Source organism: Ceratotherium simum, chromosome 38, assembly GCF_057802395.1.
Source record: "Ceratotherium simum simum isolate JZ-2026a chromosome 38, ASM5780239v1, whole genome shotgun sequence".
NCBI classification, from domain to species: domain Eukaryota; kingdom Metazoa; phylum Chordata; class Mammalia; order Perissodactyla; family Rhinocerotidae; genus Ceratotherium; species Ceratotherium simum.
The window spans coordinates 2,086,494-2,108,112 of record NC_141937.1 but is presented as its reverse complement, the minus strand read 5'-3'; the positions used below and the strand labels follow the sequence as shown (position 1 = coordinate 2,108,112).

At 46.8% G+C, this 21,619-nt stretch overlaps 1 protein-coding gene across 1 annotated transcript in view; it reads left to right on the top strand.

Moving 5' to 3' along the window:
• The window catches only part of KIF25 (kinesin family member 25), a 50,830-nt gene that overhangs the window by 7,125 nt on the left and 22,086 nt on the right, over positions 1 to 21,619 (top strand). The window contains 7 exon segments of the mRNA XM_087424953.1: positions 660 to 799; positions 1,707 to 1,955; positions 2,050 to 2,172; positions 4,425 to 4,563; positions 6,247 to 6,350; positions 10,226 to 10,314; positions 12,165 to 12,201. Coding sequence (XP_087281079.1) covers positions 660 to 799; positions 1,707 to 1,955; positions 2,050 to 2,172; positions 4,425 to 4,563; positions 6,247 to 6,350; positions 10,226 to 10,314; positions 12,165 to 12,201 — 881 coding nt within the window.

Below are 21,619 nucleotides of genomic sequence, written 5' to 3'. Positions count from 1 at the left end.
AGACACACCTCTTTCTGACCACACAGAGGCTGTTTTGAAGAACTCAGTCACTCTCGTACTGTTGTTGGATTTCATGAGGCTCTTTAGTCTTTTGATCACTTACTTTCCTCCCAACAGCCCTATCATGACTTCTGTCAGTCAACACTTAGTTTTCTCTTTCCGTAATTTCCACGACTTCCCTGAAATCCTGCAGTATCCTCATTCTGTTGGCCTGTTGTCTCTGTACCTTCAAACCCTGGCGCTCCATGCATCCCACCGTTGGCCTTCCCAATACTTGCACCCGAGCTGCTGGAAAATATCACACAAGTGGGAAGATCGTTGCCATAAATAGACACTGATACTGTCTCTACTGAGAACTAAACACCGCACTGCAATCCTGTCTCCATAATCAGCTCACTCCTCACCCTCTGTGAAAATTATTTGAAATCTTCTCCACTCTTCTCAAGTCTCTGCCCTCCCCAGCCTCCTGCCAAATATCCCCTTGTTCTCGGCAGAGGAGCTGGCCTCCCAGTCCTCAGACAAAGCAGCCTCCTGCTGCTCCTCCTGCCCACACACCTGCACCCTCTGGAGCGTCGGGGGGCTCGCTCCTCCTGTTGAGACCAGCCTCCATGCCCCAAAGCCCCAGGCTGCTCAGCTGCTGGGGTCCCCCCTCCCCACAGCCGGCTTCTGGAACAGGCAGTTAGCGTTCTCAGTCTCCGTCATCTCACGTCTCACCCGGTCCTGCTCTCGCCTACACGGCTCTGTGCTGCCTGTTCCAGGCACACGCCTGCCTTCCGTCCTGGCCTCCAGCGGCTTTCAGGTGCTCTCCTCCCGGGGAAGGATGGTGTCACACGGCGCACTCTGTGCTGTCACCAGTCACCTGCAGACTTGGAAACCTGTGCTCCCGGTGCGACCCCCTCGGGGGCCCTGGGGCTCCTGCTCCTGTCGCCTGTTGGGTGTTCTCACTGGTGGGGCCCGTGTGGGTGACCAGCATGTCCCACACTGACTCAGAACCACAGGGAGCAGCTTTCCTTCTCCTCTGTGCCCCTCCCCAAGATAAGAGATTTCCTGCTGGTGAATGAGCACATAGCCCATATTCTGTATGGCTTTTGAGCTGTGCATCTGAATATTTGGATACAGGATAAATCTATTTTATTATGTAAGTGATGAAGTTATGATGCATATTATTGTTAGTTTAACCGTATGTTTTTACCATATGGAAATGTGTGGTTGCAGTTCTGAGGGCGAAACAATTCTCCAGTATTTAACAGCTTATATAAACATCGTGTGAGAATATAAACACCTAAATAAACACTGCGGGAAACAAAACAACACGAAGCAAAAATCCAGACTCCTTACCTTCACCCCAGGACCTGAGTTGATGGTACCTCCACCTGCCAGCGGATCAGCCGTGAACCCGGGGACCACATGGGCCCCCCGTCACCCCCTCGCATTCACCTCCCAGTCCTGTCAAGGTGTCCCGTGCCTGCTGTGAGAGTCTAAAGTCCAGACCACCACCGGCTTTCCGACCACTTTGCCACCTTCCTCCATCCTCCTCCACAAAACACTCAAGTGATCTCTTTCAACATGAACCTGTTCTAAAATCCTGCTGCTAAAAATCCTCTACTGGCTCGGTACCATCCTCAAGAAGACACCCCATTTCTCACCCTTCCCAACAAGGCCTGCAGGAGCCTCTGCCCCTCTCCCCGAACCCCCTGTTTGTTCAGTTGCTGGAAGCTGCCCCTCACCTCCCGGGCCTGGGCCTTCACAAACTGCTGCCCACATGGCCCCTCTGCCCCTCGCCGCCCTGGTGCCTCGAGGACGCCTCCCTGATGACGGCCCACTATACCCCAGAGTCCCGCTTGTCCCGCACAGCACCCACTCTCTCGGGGCCACTCTCGGGGCTGGTTCGCTGCTGTGTTGAAGTTGTGCAGCCAGGCAGTGTCTCCGCTCAGGCAGATGGGGGCACAGTGGCAGTCAGTAAATACTCTCCCTTCGGAGGATATGCACCTGCTTCACGTCCATGGTTTTAAGATTCCAAACCATCTTTGATTTTTTTTCTGACAACAGTACCAAGAAACGATGGGGAAGAGCAGTGGGGCGGCCATGCGCTTCGGCATCCTGTGCGCTGAGCAGGAGCGTCTGCAGAGAGGTGCACACTCGACCCTGGTCCAGCTCTGCCGCGCCATCCAGGTACAGAGGAACTCCCAGAAGTCAGGATTTCCATTTACAGAAGGACTGTTGGTGTTTGCGAACTCAGAAAGACTGTTTTCTGGTGCAACTGTATGAGCTATGCCAGTCAATAGATCTGCTCTTATGGAATTAAAAGAAGCCTTAATTTAAGGAAGCATAGCTCCTCAGTGTATTATGTACTGATTTTCTGTTCCAGGTTACTGATCTGGTCTCCTTTATGAGGTTATAAAATCATTTCTTTTTTTTTTTCTGAGGTGAGGAAGATTGTCCCTGAGCTAACATCTGTGCCAGTCGTCCTCTATTTTGTATGCAGATGATGCCACTGCATGGCTTGATGAGGAGTGTGTAGGTCCGTGCTCAGGATCCAGACGTGCAAACCCTGGGCCGCCAAAGCAGAGCACAGAACTTAACCACTATGCCACCAGGTCGACCCCAAATCATTACTATTTTTATAAGCAATTGTAGATGGTATTCACTTGGGGAATCCTGCTTTCTAATACTTTTTTGTTTTTTTCGTGAGGAAGATCAGCCCTGAGCTAACATCTGTCGCCAGTCCTCCTCTTTTTGCCAAGGAAGATTGGCCCTGGGCTAACATCCATGCCCATCTTCTTCTACTTTATATGGGACTCTGCCACAGCATGGCTTGACAAGCAGTGTGTCGGTGCGCGCCCGGGATCCGAACCCGAGGGCGGCTGAAGTGGAGGTACGCACCCAACACCACGCCACCGGCCCTCTAATACTTTTTAAATAGAAGACTAAGCCTCAAAAAAGCATGTATGAGTGGGATCCTGAGCAAACATAGGAGGAAGAATAGGTTTTGCCGTGAGATGAATTGTCTCCAATAGCAGGGTCATGCTACTCTTACCTGGGAGTTTGATTTTGTAGGTCAAACTGTTCTCACTTTTATTTTAATGTCAAATGGTAGACACTGGTTTGCATGTGTCAGATTGAACAGAGCTAATTCAGTATGTTGTCAAATGAGAGCTTTTAAACGACTATAGTTTCCAGAAAGAAAAGTTGTTATTCCATGTGCTACACGGGCGGTTCTCCACGGTGAGTCTGTGCAGGGTATTTTTATGCCTCTGGCTGAGACCATTGTTCATCTTTTGCTATAAACAATGTGACCAGGCAAAAAAACTAGACGGAAACAAATCCAGGTCGTTATTACAATAAAAACACCATCTGTAAACAAGATTAATCGGCCCTCAGAGGTTTTTTATTTTTCCCCATGAATTGCTTTAGAGTATTTAGAATGAATTTATATAGAATGAATTCTTATTCACGTCTGAGTAAAATTAATCCATCTTTTAATAATGTGTAACTTTATCTGCATCCCATATAATAAAAATCCTGTAATTCAATTTAGTTTTGATATTTATCAAAATGTTTCCCAAACATACGGAAGTCATGTCCATTTTATAGAAAAAAAAGACTAAACTAAAGAAACAACGAACATCTATTTCAGTTCTATTATGATCTCAAGATTTCAGTATTTGGTGTTGAATGTTAAGCAGTAGAGTATCAGGTCTTTCATTCTCTGGACCTGTCGATCTTCATGCCAAGAAGCCTTCACGTAATTTCAGAAGGAAGAGAGAGTATATTGCGTCAAGGACACCATTTATCAGTTGCATTGTTCCCAAAGTTCTCTAAAAACTTTGGGAGACGTACCTGGAATTCTGTTATGCACATTTGTATGGTAAGTAGATTTCCCTGGGCTGCATTGTTCTCTCCACGTGCTCATGATAATCTGGCTTCCAGAAGGTGGTCTGGGTAATAGATTAGAGCTTTGTTCCCATGTCATGACGTGGAGACCATGGGACCGTGCCAACATCACACGGAAGTAAACAGCAGACAGAAAGATGTCCTACGTCCAACTCTTCTCCACTGAGCAATGAGCTGTACTTCCTATGGAAATTAGTGAAATACTTGATTTTCTTAAATACTTTAAATACATAAATATATGAAATCACATACACTGCTTCACAAAGTGCAAATCCTAGATCTATTGAATCAGAGTGTCTGCAAGTGAGCCTGGGCATGTATATCATTTAAACATTCCACAGGCGATAGTGACATTGTCTGTGATGAAGAACTTGGCTTTAAACAGATTTAGTTCATGATAAACTAATGTATGATTATCTGAACTGTGTGGCCGTGTTCTTATTTTATAGACACTTACATAATTAATTATTGTATAATTATGCTGTGTGATTGATATTATTAACTGTGTTCGTTGTGTGCTTATTTTATAGAAAGTGAAACAAGACATAAAGGAGCTGCATTCCTCTTCTCTGGAACTTTTCAGAAACTGCCAGGATCAGCAGCAGGACTGTCTTTCTGAGATAGTGATGGCCGTGCAGGGGGCACAGCTCCACCACGAGGCTCTGCTAGGTAAGCCGGTGACCCTGACTGAAAACGAGCGCATCCACGTTGAGGAAAGAACCCTGTGGTTTTGTTCAGGTGACGACTGCCTAGAATTTGTTTCCATTCCTTTGACTTTCTGCTGGTGCCTAATTCAGCAGGCGGAATAAATACCCAGGGACCCGCTGCCTTCACTAAGTGCCACCATCCTCAGGCTACCTCCAGCCCTCCCTGCCCCTGAGCCCCTCAGGGAGGTTTTCCTGTTCTCTGGGTGACCTCGGAGGACTTTCCTGACCTTGACACTGTCCCTAAGCTGGAACCTGTGTCCCTACTGAGTCTTCGGTGTCGGGTTTTCCTAAAGCCTGGTGTCAGCTGTTGTTCTGTCGATTAACTCTTCCTGTATTTCTGAGAATTCCCCGGCAGATTGGTCGCCATTTGGTTATGACGGGCTTATCATCTTTATCCGATGTCAGGCTCCCGGTGGAAGGTGTCTGGCGGTAGTTTTAACCCCTGCCCCGGACAGCACCGTGTGAATTCACCCCGTCCTCCCTGCCACTGCCTAGTGCTCATTACGGCCCCACCAGGGAGCAGATTATAAGGATGGGGATGTGCAGAATTATTCGTTCTGCTCTTATTTGAAAGTACGTGTGTGCAAACTTTACAAATCTTACTGTTCTGCTATTAGGCTAACATATTTTATTTAAATAACTTGAGTACCGAGGGTCTCATTTTGTCTCTTCAGTACACTCAGTTCAGTGACTTCCCTGAGGGTTCTCGGGGGATGTGACTGCTGTGCCTGTGTGTGCACTTGTGTGCATGTGTGCATGTGTGTGCATGTGCCTGTGTGTGCATGTGTGTCCGTGTGTGCATGTGTGTGCATGCCTAAGTCGCGTGCTCCAGGAAAGGGGACAATAATGTTATTTTATGAAACTAGTATACCTAGGCTTTAGAAAAGTGAGTGTGTTATAGAAAACTGGAAGGGAGGAGAGGGAGAGCCCCATGTTCCCTCAGGACGTGTTGGCCCCGTGTTGACTAAGCGGCCTGTTGACCCCCTGCAGGTGCCTCGTGCACACTGGCTCTCAGGAATGGGCCGGGAAGTGGGAATTCTGGAGACAGTTCACTCGTGCCCAGACCTCACCCGGGCAGTTCCGGGGCTACCAGACTGAATCTAGCATTCAGGTGTCCAGCAGTGGGGCTTGGCCGGGACCCACACGGAGGCCCTGGGCTTTTGTGTCCAGTCCTGTTGATCCTACAGCATCATTGCAGGAGAGGCGTCATTGTCCTTACCTGACCGTTGAGGAAGTGGTGGCCCACAGTCGCCACTAAGACTTGACAGAACCAGAAGTCACATCCAGGGTCCTCCCTCAAGGCCCGGGCTCTTCCCACACCCAGTCTCTCGGAAGAAACCTCCAGTAAGTAGACAGTTCGGCTGCCATTCAGATGATTTGACGACGTCCACCGAGTGATTGCATTTCAGCCTGCAGCGGCCGTGGCACCAAGACGGCTGAACGGACCATGTTGGTTATTAGTCGGTGGGGTTAGTGCATAGCCCCCTGAAAGGGCAGAAGCACACCCTCCGGCCCCACAAACAACCCCGGCTGACCTCACTGGTTTTAAAAATCTCCTGTACTTTGAGGTGGTGATTGGAAGTCATTTGATGGCTCCGTGTCCTGTAAAAGCTTGTTCTGACTCTGGGTAAAATTGTTCTTTCAGTGTGGCAGTCAAAGGCAGGTCACCTCGAGCGGTCCTTATGGGAAATGAATGAGCGATATCAACTCGAGAAGCAGAAGAGAAAACTGCTCCACAACCGATTGGTGGTGAGCATCCCTTGTGGGCGGCTCATCACGTTCTCACCTGGTGGTTCAGAGACGGGTGCTCGGGGGAGACCCATCTAGAAGGTGACTGTGGGAAGAGACCTAGCAAGAGGCGACTGTGGGAAGAGATCCAGCTAAGAGGTGACCGCAGGGAGAGACCTGAGGGAGACCGTCCAGCATGTGCAGAAGCCCTTAGTAGGACTGCTTCGGGGTGGGAGGGCTGGTGTGGCCAGAGAGGGCCGACGAGCGTGAGGTGGGAGCTCGGCACAAGTGGGCAGGGCCAGGCCACACAGGGCCTGGAGGTGAGAGCAGGTGACCTGATCTGACTGCTCTGTTGGAGGCAAAGACAGGTAAGAAGCGATTGCAGCCCACAGTCCCAGCGAGAGGGGACGGTGGCCCGGGGCAGGCTGGAGGCAATGCAGAGGCAGGATGTGATCAGACAGCACCTCCAGGACCACCTGTCAGGACAGCTGAGCTACGGTGTGAGGTGCGAGGAAGAGAGAAGTGAGAAGGGTGGGGTGGGGGTGTTTGCAGAGACCCCCAGGTGGTATGGAGGACCGTGTGCTTCCTCCCCTGCCAGTGCTGGTCAGCCGCCTTTCTTCCCGTCCATTAACAGGATCCGAAGGCTTTCTCCCACTTACTTTCTTCAAAGGAGTGAGGTCTGAGATCTCGAGAAGTTTAAAGTTCAGACTCGGGTTTCTATTTTCCAACACGAGGATGCCAAAGTCGATGATTTGTCTGACGAACCCTGCTTCTGTGAGATTTGATTTCTGTGGTTGTACCTTGGCCCATCTCTCTGAATTCCATTTACCTGGAGCCCAGGAAACTTGCTTTCCTGAGCTTCTCTCCCATCCCTGTGCTGACAGGTCCCCTGGTCATTAACGTGTCTGAGAAGAGCTCTTCTATAGGCACATCTGGCTGTGGCTCTGCACACGGACATTAGAGCACAGTGTTGGGTGCTTACTGTGAATCAGGCACTTTTTTAAGTCTCTTGGTGCATTTTCTTACCCATCGTCACAGTGGTGCTGCCTCTCTGAGCTGCTGTGAAGACTAAGTAAGGTGCGAGTGAGTGCCTCGCACTCCAGAAGTCCCTTAGTAAAAGCAGCTTTTATTACCCGGAGTCTGAAAGGGGCCACACGGACCTTCCTGAGATGGAACCAAGTCCAGTACGGAATGATGGCCTGTGGGAGATCCAACATGTTCTCAGTGAAGTCTGGGTCTCCTGGTCTGCCCTCCATGGCCTCTGGAAAATATACAACAGGACTGCTGATCTCATATCTGTGGGATCCCAGAGACCAAAGACGCCTTAAGAGCATGTAAATAAATCAGTGTAAGTCATTTATTCAGTTTTCCAAAAGTAAAAGGAGCTGTATTTCACCACTAGTTGAATAAACTTGCCATAAATCAGGGACGAGATTTCAGAGTGGATTACTAAAAGGGTGGTTTCCGAGTGCTAAAGGAAAAAGGGGTTGCTCGCTGGAAACAGCAGGAGTTTATGAGAATGAAATATTCTTATTTCCTTTTCAAGTATTAAGTCAAAGAATTATGATAGCTGTAGAGCATCTGGTCTTCAGCCAGGCATTTGAAAAAAGCATCACACGAAAGGGCAGAATGTCACTACGAGAGCCAAGCACCAGCTCTCACGGGCAAAGTGCCCGCTGGATATGGGCACGCATCTGCAGACGGGGGAAAGCAGGGACAGGCTGTCCCTCCCCGCAAGGGGCCGCGTCTCCTGGGCCAGCGGCCCACGCACGGAGAAGACCAGCAGGCGGTTTTTAGGGGTGTCCCCTGGGCTCTGCCCGAGGCTCCAGAGCCTACTTCTTGTGAGCATCTTGAGGGAGACAAAAAGGCGTGTTTATCATGTTTGAGGATACAAATTTGAAAGGGGTTGATGGCAAATATATCGATTGGCAAAGAGCATCCCAAAATATCTCAACAGGCTGGAGGAATAGGCTCAGCCTGGCTTGGATACAAAACGCCACGTACGCAGGTGCCGGATGGAGGAAACGCGGCTCACAGCAGGGGTGTGGAGGTGGTGCTGGAGAACACGGCGCCCACCAGCGACGGTGTCAGCGAGGCCACGAGCAGAGTTTCAGTAGGAATGAACGTGTTGGAGTTGACACCGTCTTCAGACTGTTGTTGTTGCTGTTATTATCAGGGACCCTCCTGCCAATCTGCCGCAAAAGCTCGGACGACAGGCCCAGTGTGGCATCATTGTCACGCGCTGCAAAGGTGGCCTTCCCTTTCTGCAAGGGGGACACCTTTCCACTCCACAGGTGTGGTGACCTCTCAGGTCACCTGACCTCACCTTTCACCTACTTTCTCCTGACTTCTCTCGCCTCGTCCTACCCTCCCCTTTTACCTACGTCTGTCTTCTGGCTCGTGATTCAGCCCAGTCTTCCCTTCGCAGGCCACGTCTTCTCCCACAGATCTCTGCATTCCAGCCTGGGGTAGTTTTAGGCTTCTGGCACATCTGCACCCAGGCTGATGTCACTCATGTTTCCCGAGGATGTTTCCACGGTCTGAGGGGCTGAGGAGGAGCTGACAGCTCCCGGAGGGCGGGTCCAGAATTCCCCGGGCACCAGTGACTTAGGATTTGAGCTGGCAAATCCCAAGCACAGTCCAGGTCATTAGTGAAGTGGCTGCCGAGGAAGCTACCAGTTTGCCCAGCTGCACTGACAGAACAGCATCAGAACCTCAGAGAGACAGTGAGCCTCATCCCCCTCTGGGCTGTTACCCACACCGAGAGATGGGCTTCTCATTCCAGACGCGATGCTGCAGACCAGAAGGATTGTAGCCATTTCAGGACAATGGCAGACGCAAGCATGACCGTGAGGGCTGGAGGGGGGGCTGGGTGCAGGAGGTGGTTCCCGGGGGTTGCGGGAGCGAGGTTGAGTTCTGACCAGCTGGCCTGTGGAAGAGAAATAAACTTCTTCATTATGGCCCCAAAGTCATGACGGCCGGTGGGTAAAAGGTGTCAGCACAGAGCCAGAGAACTGTGCAGCACTCAGTTAGAGCTCACCGGGAGACAGCAAATTCCTTGTCACTGGAGGAATTGAGCACAGCCCGCAGAAACTTAACCATCACTCACATGGCTAACTAAACCCTAACTATTTTGACACATATTCACAGAATAACATAAATCCTCAGATTTGTTAGTTCCCCTCCTTCTACCCAGGAAGAGTGTGGATTTATCATTAAACTATGTAGTAGTTTAGTTGATTCTTATTCTTTGTTTTTGTCTCCACAACATCACCTCATCTTACTACTCAGATGAACCCTTTAGAGGGTCCAGATAATGAGCGAAGTGCCAAATTTCAGAAAATCCTTCAAAATGCCTAAAAGATTTAGCCCAGGATGCCATTAAAAGGTATTTTGTTGGGGCCGGCCCAGTGGCATAGTGGTTAAGTTCGTGTGCTCCACTTTGGTGGCCCAGGGTTCGCCAGTTCGGATCCTGGGCACGGACCTACACACCACTCATCAAGCCGTGCTGAGGCAGCGTCCCACACAGAGCAACTAGAAGGAAGTACAACTGTGACATACAACTATCTACTGGGGCTTTGGGGAGAAAAAGGGAAAAAAGGAGGAAGATTGGCAACAGATGTTAGCTCAGGTCCAATCTTCCTCAAAAATAAACAAGTATTTTGTTGATACTTATTACCGAGTGATAATCATTTGCCAAGTGAACAAATTTATGTATGAATTTTAAAAAGCTTGAAATAACACAGTCTGCTCATTACTTAGTAGGGATTTTTTCAAAAGTCAAGGTATGAGTAGGAAATTCGATGGGGAAATGTTACTCAGTGTGTGTTCTTTGAGGAAATAGTTCAGCAGTTCAGTCTTGCTCCTGTGCTCACAGGTAGAACTTTCTGTTGTAGCAGCTGAAAGGGAATATCAGAGTTCACTGTCGGATCCGTCCTCTGCTGCCTTTTGATAATGAATCTGATGATCCAGTTTCACAGAAGAGGTAATTTGCTTGTGCTGTGTGTGTGTATGTGTGTGTGTATTTTAAGGAAAAAAAAATATAGAAACAGCATCAATTTTCCATGTCTCCTGTTTTCCTAGCCCTGGTCCCAAAGCAGGGTACTCTCATGTGGATAAAGTTTCTCTTTCCTGGATGAGCTGCCTTTCTAATAATGAAAGGTTAGCAGACCCTCTGGAAAGTGGCTTGAATGTGGCCAGAATGTCTGGGCAAGCAAGGTATTCATCAGAGGGGTTCTGCTGCCTGAGGGGTCAGGCTGCTCCTAGAGATTTGCAGGGCCAGGCTCTCGCTGGTCCTTTCTCTTTGTTACTACCTCAGAGGGCGGCCTCCTTCTTTATTTACTGCAGAGACCCTCAGAGGTGCAGCAAGGTAGTTAGTGTTGAGTTAGCTGGTGTTTCTGACTTAGAGAAAGTTTCGATGGTGATAATGAATAACACAGAATTATCTGAAATCCATTTACCTGAATGTTTACTTGAAAACCATACTCAGCATGACTCGTACTTCTTTCTCCAGTGGAGCAAATCCCCCATCGAAATCGCCGCCCCCATCCCAGTCACATTAATAACAAACTCTAGGCCCTCCTACCTGTTCCAAGTCCTACACCTCCTGGAGGTTGCCCTGTTTCCGTTAGGTCAGTCCATCAGTGGGTCCCTCTGGCCACTCATCGCCCATTCCTGCCTCTATAATTCCTGTGCTTACCTCACTTTCCTCACCTTAGGGTCCTCCCTTCATCCTGTCCCAAACTGACTCTGCTTTAAGGGCTTTGCTCAAATCTCACCTGTATTTATATTATACAGTTTAGCACTTGACTTTAGAAGGGCTTTAGGAAGCCCTTGGTCAGTCTATAATGTGAAACTAACGATTTGTATCTTTTTGATGGTGACTGAAATTCTTTTTCTTCGAGTCTTTTATTTTGCTGGCTTAGTACTTACTGTACTTGGTTAACTGGTAGCCATTTGCCACTTGTCAAAGGACCTAAAAATAGAGTCAAGTACAACAGTGTAATACTAGTCCTAAAATGTGGTGTTTCTACAAACCTGCTTTTCAAACGGCATTTACAGAGTGCTTTTGCCACATTATTAATCTACTTCTGCACGCCTAGTAAGGTCGCTGCTGGCCACATTCTTTTCATTTAAATGAATAGCAATTAAGGAGACTTAGGAATGTGGTTTCTCAGTTGCCTCAGCCTCCTGTCAAGCACTGCTGCTTCGACAGTGTAGACACAACGTTCCCATCATTACAAGATGCTCTGTTGAACGGTGCTACTCTGGGCTTTCAGCTTCTCCGAAGTCCACAGAGGCTTCATCAACTTTCATTTATGCTCTTATATTGTTTACATTCATTTGAGTTTTGTTCTGAAACATGTGGCATTTTTCTGGGTTCAAGGTTGCCTCCAAATACCCAAGACCTTGAAGGCAGAGACTTGGGTATAACTCTTCTTCTGTGTCAATACTCCCAGGATTCTGACCAAGGCTGTGCATGCGGGAGAGAGTGAAGTACAGACTTATCCATCCCTCCCATACCATGCAAGTAGGGAATATGAAAATATGAAATATAGAGCAGAAGTGTAAGAGGAAAGATTTCAAGAGAAAATGAAAGGGAGGGAGGAGAGACAAAATTAAGAAGAGGAACGAAAAATAGAGATGTGGAGACAAAAAGGAAATGTTAGGAAACAGAAGAGGGAGGAAGAAATAAATCCAGAGGCTGGGGAAACAGAGAGTGAGTGGAAAGAACCAGAAAATAAAAAAAGAAACGGGGATGTAGCAAAAATACAATTTGTGAAGACTGTGGATATTAAGAATATTTGTATTTTAAATTCTGTTTCATCCCCGCAGCTCCGTGTCTGCAGAAGTGGCCCACGCCGTGGACGATGTGAGTGAAGTTTCCTAACAATTTTATTCGAGCAGCTTTCTATCTGATGGTTCAGATATTCCCCAGATATTTCCACCACTGAAAGTAACTCAGAGATTGAATGAGTATAAAATAACGTCCTTCTTTATTTGATGCTTTCTTAGCTTACAAAGATTGTTTTTGTTCTCGATTTCTATCTGAACATTAAATTAATGAAGCATCGGACGCACTTTCCGTTTGTGAAACCTTAAGGCTCCTAATTTGTAGATCTGTGTGAGCAAAGTCACTTCACTTTCGTTGATTTTCCAGCCCCCAAATCAATCAATGCACATAGGAATGAGTCCAAAATTTGGAGCATAAGAAAGAAATACAAGTATAAAACCAATGGAGTTAAATATGAACTTGGAATTTTTAAATTTGAAACAGACATATCTACTGAGAAGTCACGGTTTTGTTTTCTCTTTAAAACCGTCATATTCCTTGGCTTCATCTACCGAAAAGGCCTAGAAGTAGCGAAGAGAACTCTAGCATCCAGACTGTGGTCCCTAAATACTAGGTCGTGGGCTCCTTCCGTGGGCAGGAGTCTCCGTGGATAAGCTGGGACATGGGCTGTGCTGACGGGGGAATGTCCCAGACGATGCGTCGTGTCCACAGAGCGCAGGGCCACTGACGTGGGATAGACTGACAGAGCTTGGGAAACGACGGAAGCAGACTGACACACATCCTTATGTAAAAACCTTCAGTTCACAATTATTATTATAGTTTTTAAATCTCCCTGGTCGCCTTTGGAGAGTGCTGGTGCATCAGTCCATGATTCTAAAAGGTCACCACGAGAAAGGATGAAATGTTTCTGGTGCTCTTCCCGTATGAAATGCATTTCAGGGTAAATGAATAGTTGATGAGGGAAAGGTTTTCTTTATAGATGATTCTAGCTAATAAGTTCAGAGTACATGATAAAATTAGAAAACGCCATTTGAAACCTCTACTGGCTCCAGGTAACAGTCCTCTAGGTGCTAGACCATTAGGGGTTGGCGGGGTCTTTACAACAGAGGGTTGGGGAATCCCTCTGCAGCCCCTAAACACTGTAGTTTCACTGAAAGAAACGATCGGCCAAATCAGAGAGTGGGACGTTTCCCAGGACAAATGATGTGATTTCTCTAACAAATGAATAACGTGACTAGAAGGGGGCGAGGGTCCTGGAGAACCAGAGACTCACGAGGTGGACAACACAGCAGTGGGTCCTTGTTTTGATTTGACTTGAACAAGCAAACCGTAAAGTCATTTGGGGCACAACTAGGGAAATTAGAATATGTATCGGGTGATATTAACTTTATAAAGTGAGATTAATGGCATGGTGTTATGTTAAAAGAAAGTCCTTATCAGTTAAATATACAGACTGAAATCAAACGATACATTGTCTGATATTTAATGTAAAATATGCCAGAGAAATGGGAGGTGGTTGAGCAGGACTATATATAAAACAAGATTGGCCAAATGTTAAAAATACTGGGTGAGGTCTCATTATACTATTTCCTCCATTTTTATATATGTTTGAAAGTCTCAATAAATAGAAGTTTAAAAATATGTTGGGCTTATACTTCATTCTAGCTCATCCTGAGTACCTAGAAAGCATATGAGATGCTAAACTTTTAGTTAATATTGATCGTTTTGAATTTAACAGGAAAGTCTAGGGCCATCCAGATTATGGTGACTGTTTTGAAGATGTTTTTAAGTTGTATTGATTACTCTGTCTCATTCACTTTTCCGCAAGGCCTATTATCTAAATCAGTCTTATTGTGGTTACCTATCATAGGCTTTAGAACTCTTTTTAAAGTAGTTTCAGTTAATGGATTGTTGGCTTTATTTTTTTACGAAGAAGCCAAGAAAATTGTTATAGCTGTATTAAAAAAGTTCCTTTGACAGTCTCTGGAAATAAGCACTTTAAAAATTTCTGTTTTTAAGTGTTTTTTCTTCTGTCATTTGATGCATTGTATGTTGTCTTAAGCACTAGTATTACTGAGTCAAGCAAAAGGAGACCAATAATTTATTGGTCCCCTCGTTATTGGGAATTTGAGTTCTAAGTAGCTCTCATGATCATCTTATTAACCTCGACCTTTTATAAGTGAAAATATTGAGTACTTGTGGTTAAGTAATTGCCTTTTCTACACTTTCCAAGGTCTGGGGGCATACTGGTCAACCTCCAAGTGTTTGTTTTTTGTTTTTTTTTCCAGTGGAGAGATATGCTGAGCCTGAGTCCTGGCCTCCAGCAGGCAGTTAGGGTTCATTATTATTATTGTTACTATGTTATTATTATTTGTTACTATATTCAACCTCTTGACCCTCTCCAGTCCCTGTCAAAATTCCATTGATTGTTCAAATTCAGAAGTTTGAGGATTTTTAAATATTTTACCCACCAAGATAAAATTTCTTTTGATTGGGGCATTTTAGATAACGTTTAAAAAAGTCAGTAGAATCCAAGTTGTTTTGAATTTACTAGACCTGTTTGTTAAAGGCTTCATACCATTAACTCTGCTGAAAAGGCAGGGGATCAGTTTTGTGATATTGTCCCTCTTGGCTCCCAAGTTGTGTTTTTATTTCCAAAAGTCTAAAGAGAGTTTGAGTTTGTCTGGGATGTGGAACTCGGCATTGCAACCTAATTCAACATTTAATAGTTTTGGATTCAACCTGTAACTAAAATTAGTCTCAGATGGAGAGTCTGGCTACTGCCCTAGTTCTTGGTGTCTCAAGGGCTATTTATTTTTGTTTTTCATTTAATTTACATCTGCTTGTTTGATAATCAGATGTGGAAGAACAGATTCCTGGCTTTGCTGAACTGTCTTTGGATGTCCGTGGCTCTCCCTTATTTTCCATTCTTATTAAACCCTTCAGCGTGACGGTTACTGACTCGAGTTTCTGAGTGTAGCTAACAAAGCCTATGGGGCAGGCGATCCTTATGCAAATATCTGTAGTCGAGGTCAAAAATATTTTTATAGAGGCGCTTGGCAAAGACAGATGGATTTGGCACACCTAAGCAAAATTTTCAATGATCAAAGTTTTGTGCAGTCCTTAACAAAATACTTGTTCCTTGACTCAGGTTCACCTGGCCTGGCCCCAGCCAAGACCGCTGGTGTCCACCGTAGGCAGCATGGGCTTCTGCAGAAGCAGAGACGTGCAGTCACGTCCTGGGGGCTTTGGGGCTTCCTCTGTCGGAAAGCTCCCAGCTGTGTCAGGATAAGGGGCAGCTGTCATACAGGGTAAAGCAGACTGGTGCCCCCACATGCTTATCTCTACTCTAGACATCTCTGACTTTCAGATCCACACATCCACTCCCTACTGGACATTACGAGATGGCTCACAGGGATCTCATAAAACATCCCAAACTGCATTGTTGACTTTCCCTGCAGACGGACTCTTGTTTCCCCGTCTCAGCGAGGGCTCACTCCCTCCACCCAATGCCGGAAACGTGGGAGTCATGCCTTGGCCTCTTGCCCTGAACCTGCCTCTGTCCGATCCACTCTGCAGCCGGGGAGCGATCCTTGAAAACACAGTGTGATCAGATCACATCCTAGCTTGAAAGTCTTCAATGAATCCAAAAGAAGCTAAGGGAAAACTCTAAAACGCTCGTGTCTGGCCTCTGTCTCTCTCTCCATCTGTACGCTGGCCCTTCACTCATTGTCCTCCAGCCATGTGGGCATGAACACGACGGGCCCTTTGCGGCCTCCACGACCCCACACATGCTCTACCCTCGGTCGAGAATCCCTCTGTGACAGCACTCTCCCCCCTCCACCTGGCTTCCCTACCCATCCTCAGTTCTCGGTCTAAGCATCACTGCCTGGAAAAGGCCTTTCTTGGGGTCCCCATCTAAGTTAGACCACTCTCTCACGCAGTCTCATCACGTCCATATTTTCCTTCAAGGTTCTTTTTGGTGTTTGATGTAACTCTCTGTCAGCTTACTTGTTACACTTGTCACCAGACTGTAAGCTTTGTCCTGGCAGGCTCCTGCCCCTTTTCTTCACCGTGAGAATCAGTTCAGGGTCTGGCACAGCCGTCTTTCCATACGCACTTGTCACGTGAGTGAATAAACAGAGGAAACACACACTTCTAGTTCATTCTATGACTCAGGCGTTTCTTATCCAGCCTGTGACAGACAAACTACGATGGAAACCAGAAGAGCTGAATCAGAGGCTAAATGTGTGACCTTGTCGTGTTACTTACCTCCTTGGGGCCTTTGAAGATTCGCTCTGTCCAGCTGTAAAATCTCGGATCTAAAAGGGGCTTTTCTAGAATCAAGATTTACTTTCCCAAATATGACCCCACTTTGAAGAAATGAAAATTGTTTTAATACCAAATGTGACTTTCACAGACTTGCGACGAGAAAGACTTTTGGCTTTTTTTAAGGAGTAATAAGGATTTAAGGAAGAAATTGTCTTTCAATTCCCATCAGTTTGCTTCAAACTGATTCTCTATATTTTACGTTTTCTTCTCCTTCTAATCAGTTATTTCCTGTCTTTAAACTGGATTAACAGAAAGAATTCGTCCCTCATCACTTATCTCCAAAGGGCATACTATTCCAGGAAAGGACATTGCTGTTCTTTCAGAAGACTCATTCACTGTGGCGAGTTGACCTGAACAGTGTACCGTACACACACACCGTGGGCTGTTTTTTATATTAATTGGTTTCAGAAAAATGATCCCCTTTCACATGATGCCTCTAAGAGTATGTTTTCTTTTACTGTAGTAACGTTCCTCATATTTTCTTGTTTCATGAGTAGTTAATTTGATCCAAATTTTAGATCCATAGTTTCAACGAATTACGCAACTGTAAGATAGCTTTAGGAACAGACTTTGCTACCAGCGCATTTTACAGATGGCAGAAAATGCTAATTTAAGAAGGTAAATGACTTGCCCAAGGTAACATGACTAGATGGTAGCAGAATCAGAATTAGTGAATAGATTTTATACTAGTTTTAAAGAAAGCTGTGGCTGTTTCTTATCCGAAGATCTTGAAGAGCAGCAGAGCCCGCGAACACCTGTGGTGCCAGAGGCTCAGGCTAGGTCCTACATGGTGTGAGGTGATAGCCCAAGGCTGAGCTGACACCACAGTTAGCAGGCTCGGCTGCTGTCTTGTCCCCTCTCAGCCACTGTGGTGGAAATCTACCAGCATCTGTCTCCTTCCCTTATAATATATATAAATATACGCACACATGCACATGTAGCGGGAGAGGGGACGTTCTCCTTGACCGTCTTTCTGCTCTCGGAGGGGAGGGCAGGAGGTCCAGAAGTGCAGGAACACTTAGCTCAGGCCCCATCATCACCACACTGTGAGAATGGAAGGGACCAGGAGCTACACAGTAATATGTATTAGTAACACACAAAAATAATAATGAACATATTCTTCCAGCTGCTTTAAAAAATAACTCCAACAGGAAATGAGCACTGTCTCTTGTGTCCTCATTAGTTTAGCAGCAAAACAGTGTACCTTAATACTGTGTAAGTGAAGCCAATTCCAACAGAGGTTGTCACATAACAACCACCTGCGAGAACCGTGTGTGGCATGCTTGGGGCTCACCTTCTCCGTTACCGTCAGGCTGCACCGGAGCCTCCATCCTGCAGTCGTCATGAAAAATGCAGCCCGCACCATTCGCACTCGCCAGCAGGTGCTATACACGAGGTCCGTGTCTCACAGCGGAGCCGGACTCCAGCCGGTGAGCAGGAGGTGGACTTGGGCAGGGAAGGCATGAGTATCGCTGTCCTGGCACTGAGGAGGAAGACAGGGATGAGAGGTGCAGAACCAGCCACGCGTGAAGGGGGCGCTCTGGGGGCCCCGGCCCCCTGTGGGAACAGCTGCAGGGGGGTGAAGTAGGAAAAGGTGAGAAAAATCAGACACATTAAGCTGGGATCAACAGACATTGTCGTTTTCCCAATAAGAACCAGTGAATGAAAAACGATGCTTCTTACAGGCGAATTTATAAACAACAGGAGCGGCTTTGAACTTGTTAGAGGAAGAAAAGTGTGAACTGCCCCCAACCGCAGGCTAACCGTCTTTTAGGGCTAAGAGTGCACAGATGAAACAATCGAAATACAGAGCCGCTTGGTCCATTGCCCACCGGAAAACAGAGCACAGATCAGAAACTGCGTTTCCCAGAAGGTTTAACATTTGTGAGATGCATAGGAAAACTCCTACAACCCATCAGGAAAACGCACAGGCTGTGGGCAGGCGGTTCCCATCCCCCAGCTGGGCCCTTCCATCTGCCCTCCTCTCTGCCGTGGTCACAGGTCCTGCTTCAGATGTGGCCTCATATGGCTGCCTGCTCACACACACACACACAGAAGGGGGCCCTGCTTCTGCTGCTGTCCCCCGGGCTCCAGGGCACTCACTGTCTTAGAATATCCGTTTGCAGTCAGATGCCTATTGAACGCCCACTGTGGGAATTGGAGGGTGACTAGGACGGGGACCCGACCATTCCGGGCTTCCTGGTCTTCCCTGGAGGAAGGTGCATGTGAATTTCCCAGGCCTTCTTTCCTCGTGTGTGGAATGGAGCAGTAGCTCCACTCACCTTGCTGGAATCACTGGTTTCATTTCTTTATAGTTTTTTGCCCCAGTGCACCTTCCTAAACACTCCACTTTAGTCTTGCCCACTTTTAATTGGATGTCTTTTTAGACCTTTAGGGGGAGACACCCTTTCTCTTCCTCACAATTATCTGTTGAACAGCCAGGGCCCAAGGACCCGGCGAGTTGCCCAGGGCCCACTGTTCTTGGTGCAGCGCTTCCTGTCGCCTGTCCTCTGTGCCTCCTGTGGAGTGACAGGTGGATGCAGGGGCTTGGCCAGACCCGGGGTGGACCCCTGAGGCAGGAAGGTGTTGAGTTCCTCATCGGGCGAGAGCCGCGGTGATGTCCTGGTTTCATCGGGGGTGCCAAGCAGTGATCGTCCAGCTCTGCCACTCCTTCTTCCTTTATTCCTGGAAACTAAAAGAGACGCTTTCCCATTAGCTTGTTGTTATCTCAAGTACGGTCGGTCCGTGGAGGAACAGGGACAAAGGCTCCGTTCTTTTTGTTTGATTTATCAGCTTTTGAATAACGAGGTGGTCCCCTGTCCCCTGCAGAGGCCACAGTGTGGTTTGTTAAGTGTCACCGTGAGCTCGCAGACTGAAGCCCGGTGATAGGTTTCGTGCACTGCAGTAGCGTCCTTGCAGGCGCTCGATCGTTCCTAATGTCTGTTGGTTATTGACCCCGAGCTAGGCAGCTTTCACATGTTGTTTCATCTGAGCCTCGTAATTCCGTGAGGCAGGTACTATAATGTCCGTCCTACAGACAAACCACAGGGGTCTGGACCCACCACTTCTGCGTGTCAGGGCCATTCCCGTCCTGAAAGAAAAGATGTGTAGGGTCAGGAGCTTGAAGGTTTGGATGAAAGGGAACTATTTTAAAAGGCCAAGGGAAATGAACCTTATCTGTGAGAAGAAGGGATGTTGGGTATTGTGAATGAGGAGGTATTTGTTTGCATAGGCAGGAAGGAACATTTAATCTGTGTTTGGAAAAATTAAACTTTGCTCCTGGAATGATTTCAGCTGTTGTTTAAAATCTAGCAATTGCACTGTAGGACGACATTCCAAATAGCCGTGGGGATCTTTTGGACTCAGGCTTGTTTTTATGGCTTTTTGTGTTCCTTATAGGATGTCCCTTGAGCTTTTGGGTGAGACATTGTAAACCGTAGCATTTTTCATTTGCTTTTCTTCATGGTTAAAACCACGGCATTTGGAGACATCAATAAAGCACTTTGGGGGGGGTGTGTCCCCGTGCAATTCATCCTGGGACACTGGGGTTACATTTTGGCATGATATTAAAGGAATACCACCGTAATCAGGCAACGGAAAACTGAACGTACACCACAGGGAGGAGCAAAGGACCTGGGCTGGAAGTCAGATCCCGAGTACAGGAGCTGGGAATCCGGGGCTCTGCTCTTATGACATCAGCGCCCTGCTCCTGGTGGGTGTCTGAGTTCCAGCATCTTTCAGAGTTTGGGAGTGAGAAGGATTTAAGAACTTCCTCTGCCACAGGGGTATTTCTCTTATTATATAATGATATTACTGTTATCATATCAGCATACACAGCTCCTGGAGCAGTCTCCGGGGCACAGTAACTGCTCAGTAAGTACTCGGTGGAGACAGGAACTCTGGATTAGTGACTCCCCTGAGAATAGCTCTTCTTCTTTGAAAGCCGTGTGAAGACACCGGCACATGCAAATCTTTGTGTGTGGATCAGATGAGGACATCCTGACAGTCATGCTGGGTGACATGATAGAAGGCCCCTAGTCACTGGCTCGGCCTCTTACTCATTGCCCAAGTTGCTGTGGACCGGTTTCCATCCCATCCACTCTACTGAAACTTTTCATTATGGTAGCAAATGACCTCCTGGTCTACCAAATCCAACTGATAACTTGAAATAAGGACTTTAATGACACTCTGCCTCAGTCACTCACTCCTTCTTAAGCTGCTTTCTTTGGGTTCAGTGAGTTCATCCATTCCTTTCTTGTTTAATTTGCATTTTGGAAAGATGTCTAAGGCATTGATGTAGAGTAGACTAGGCTGGAGGCAGAGAAACCAGCTGGGGGGTGGTCAGGGGGCCATTTCATTAGAGTGGGCGGTAGATGAGAAGTCCCACAGCAGGCAAGAGCAGGCATGGAGAAGGTGAGACCAATGCAGAGATGCCTCAGTAAGGTCAAGGCTTAGTCAACAATTGAACGTGTTGCCAAGGCTAATATTGAACAGTTTTTCATTGCCTGTCGTACCCAAATGCACACCTATGATTCCTGTAGCATTTCACCTTTGATTATGGTGACAGGGAAGGTTAACCTCTCTGGTGACCACAGCATGTAACACCAGGGAGACCTTGCAGTGTCCAGATGCAGCATCATGCCACTCCAACAGCCGTCACGACCGAGCTTCTGGCAGTAAATAAATAACCAACAATGACAATCCTGGAACAATAGCTGTTGTATCCCATAGCTTGTGTCTTTAAAACCTATGTATGCCACTTTTTGACACATATTTATTTTTGTAGATGTATATATAGATATCTCAAAGTACCAGTAAGAAGATGAGAAGGTGTCACCCTAGCATCTTCTAACTATTATGGAAACATCAAATGTCTACGAGTTATTCACCACTGCAATTGTTGGTTGTATTTAAAAATTCTTCCTATACCCCTCTCTTTTCATGAATTCTCATTTTGTTTTAGAATTAGAACCAATTCAAAAGATTGATGTTTTCTTTGCTTAAGTGAAACTAAGCCGCTGCTGCATTTCTGGCTGAAAATCGTCTTTGCTTCTCTCCACACAGGATATCATTGAATAGTTTCGCAAGATCAACACTTGATGTGTTTTAAAAACAAACCCTTTGGTTCCACCTGTTATAATTAGATTATAGCAAAGATTTCTCT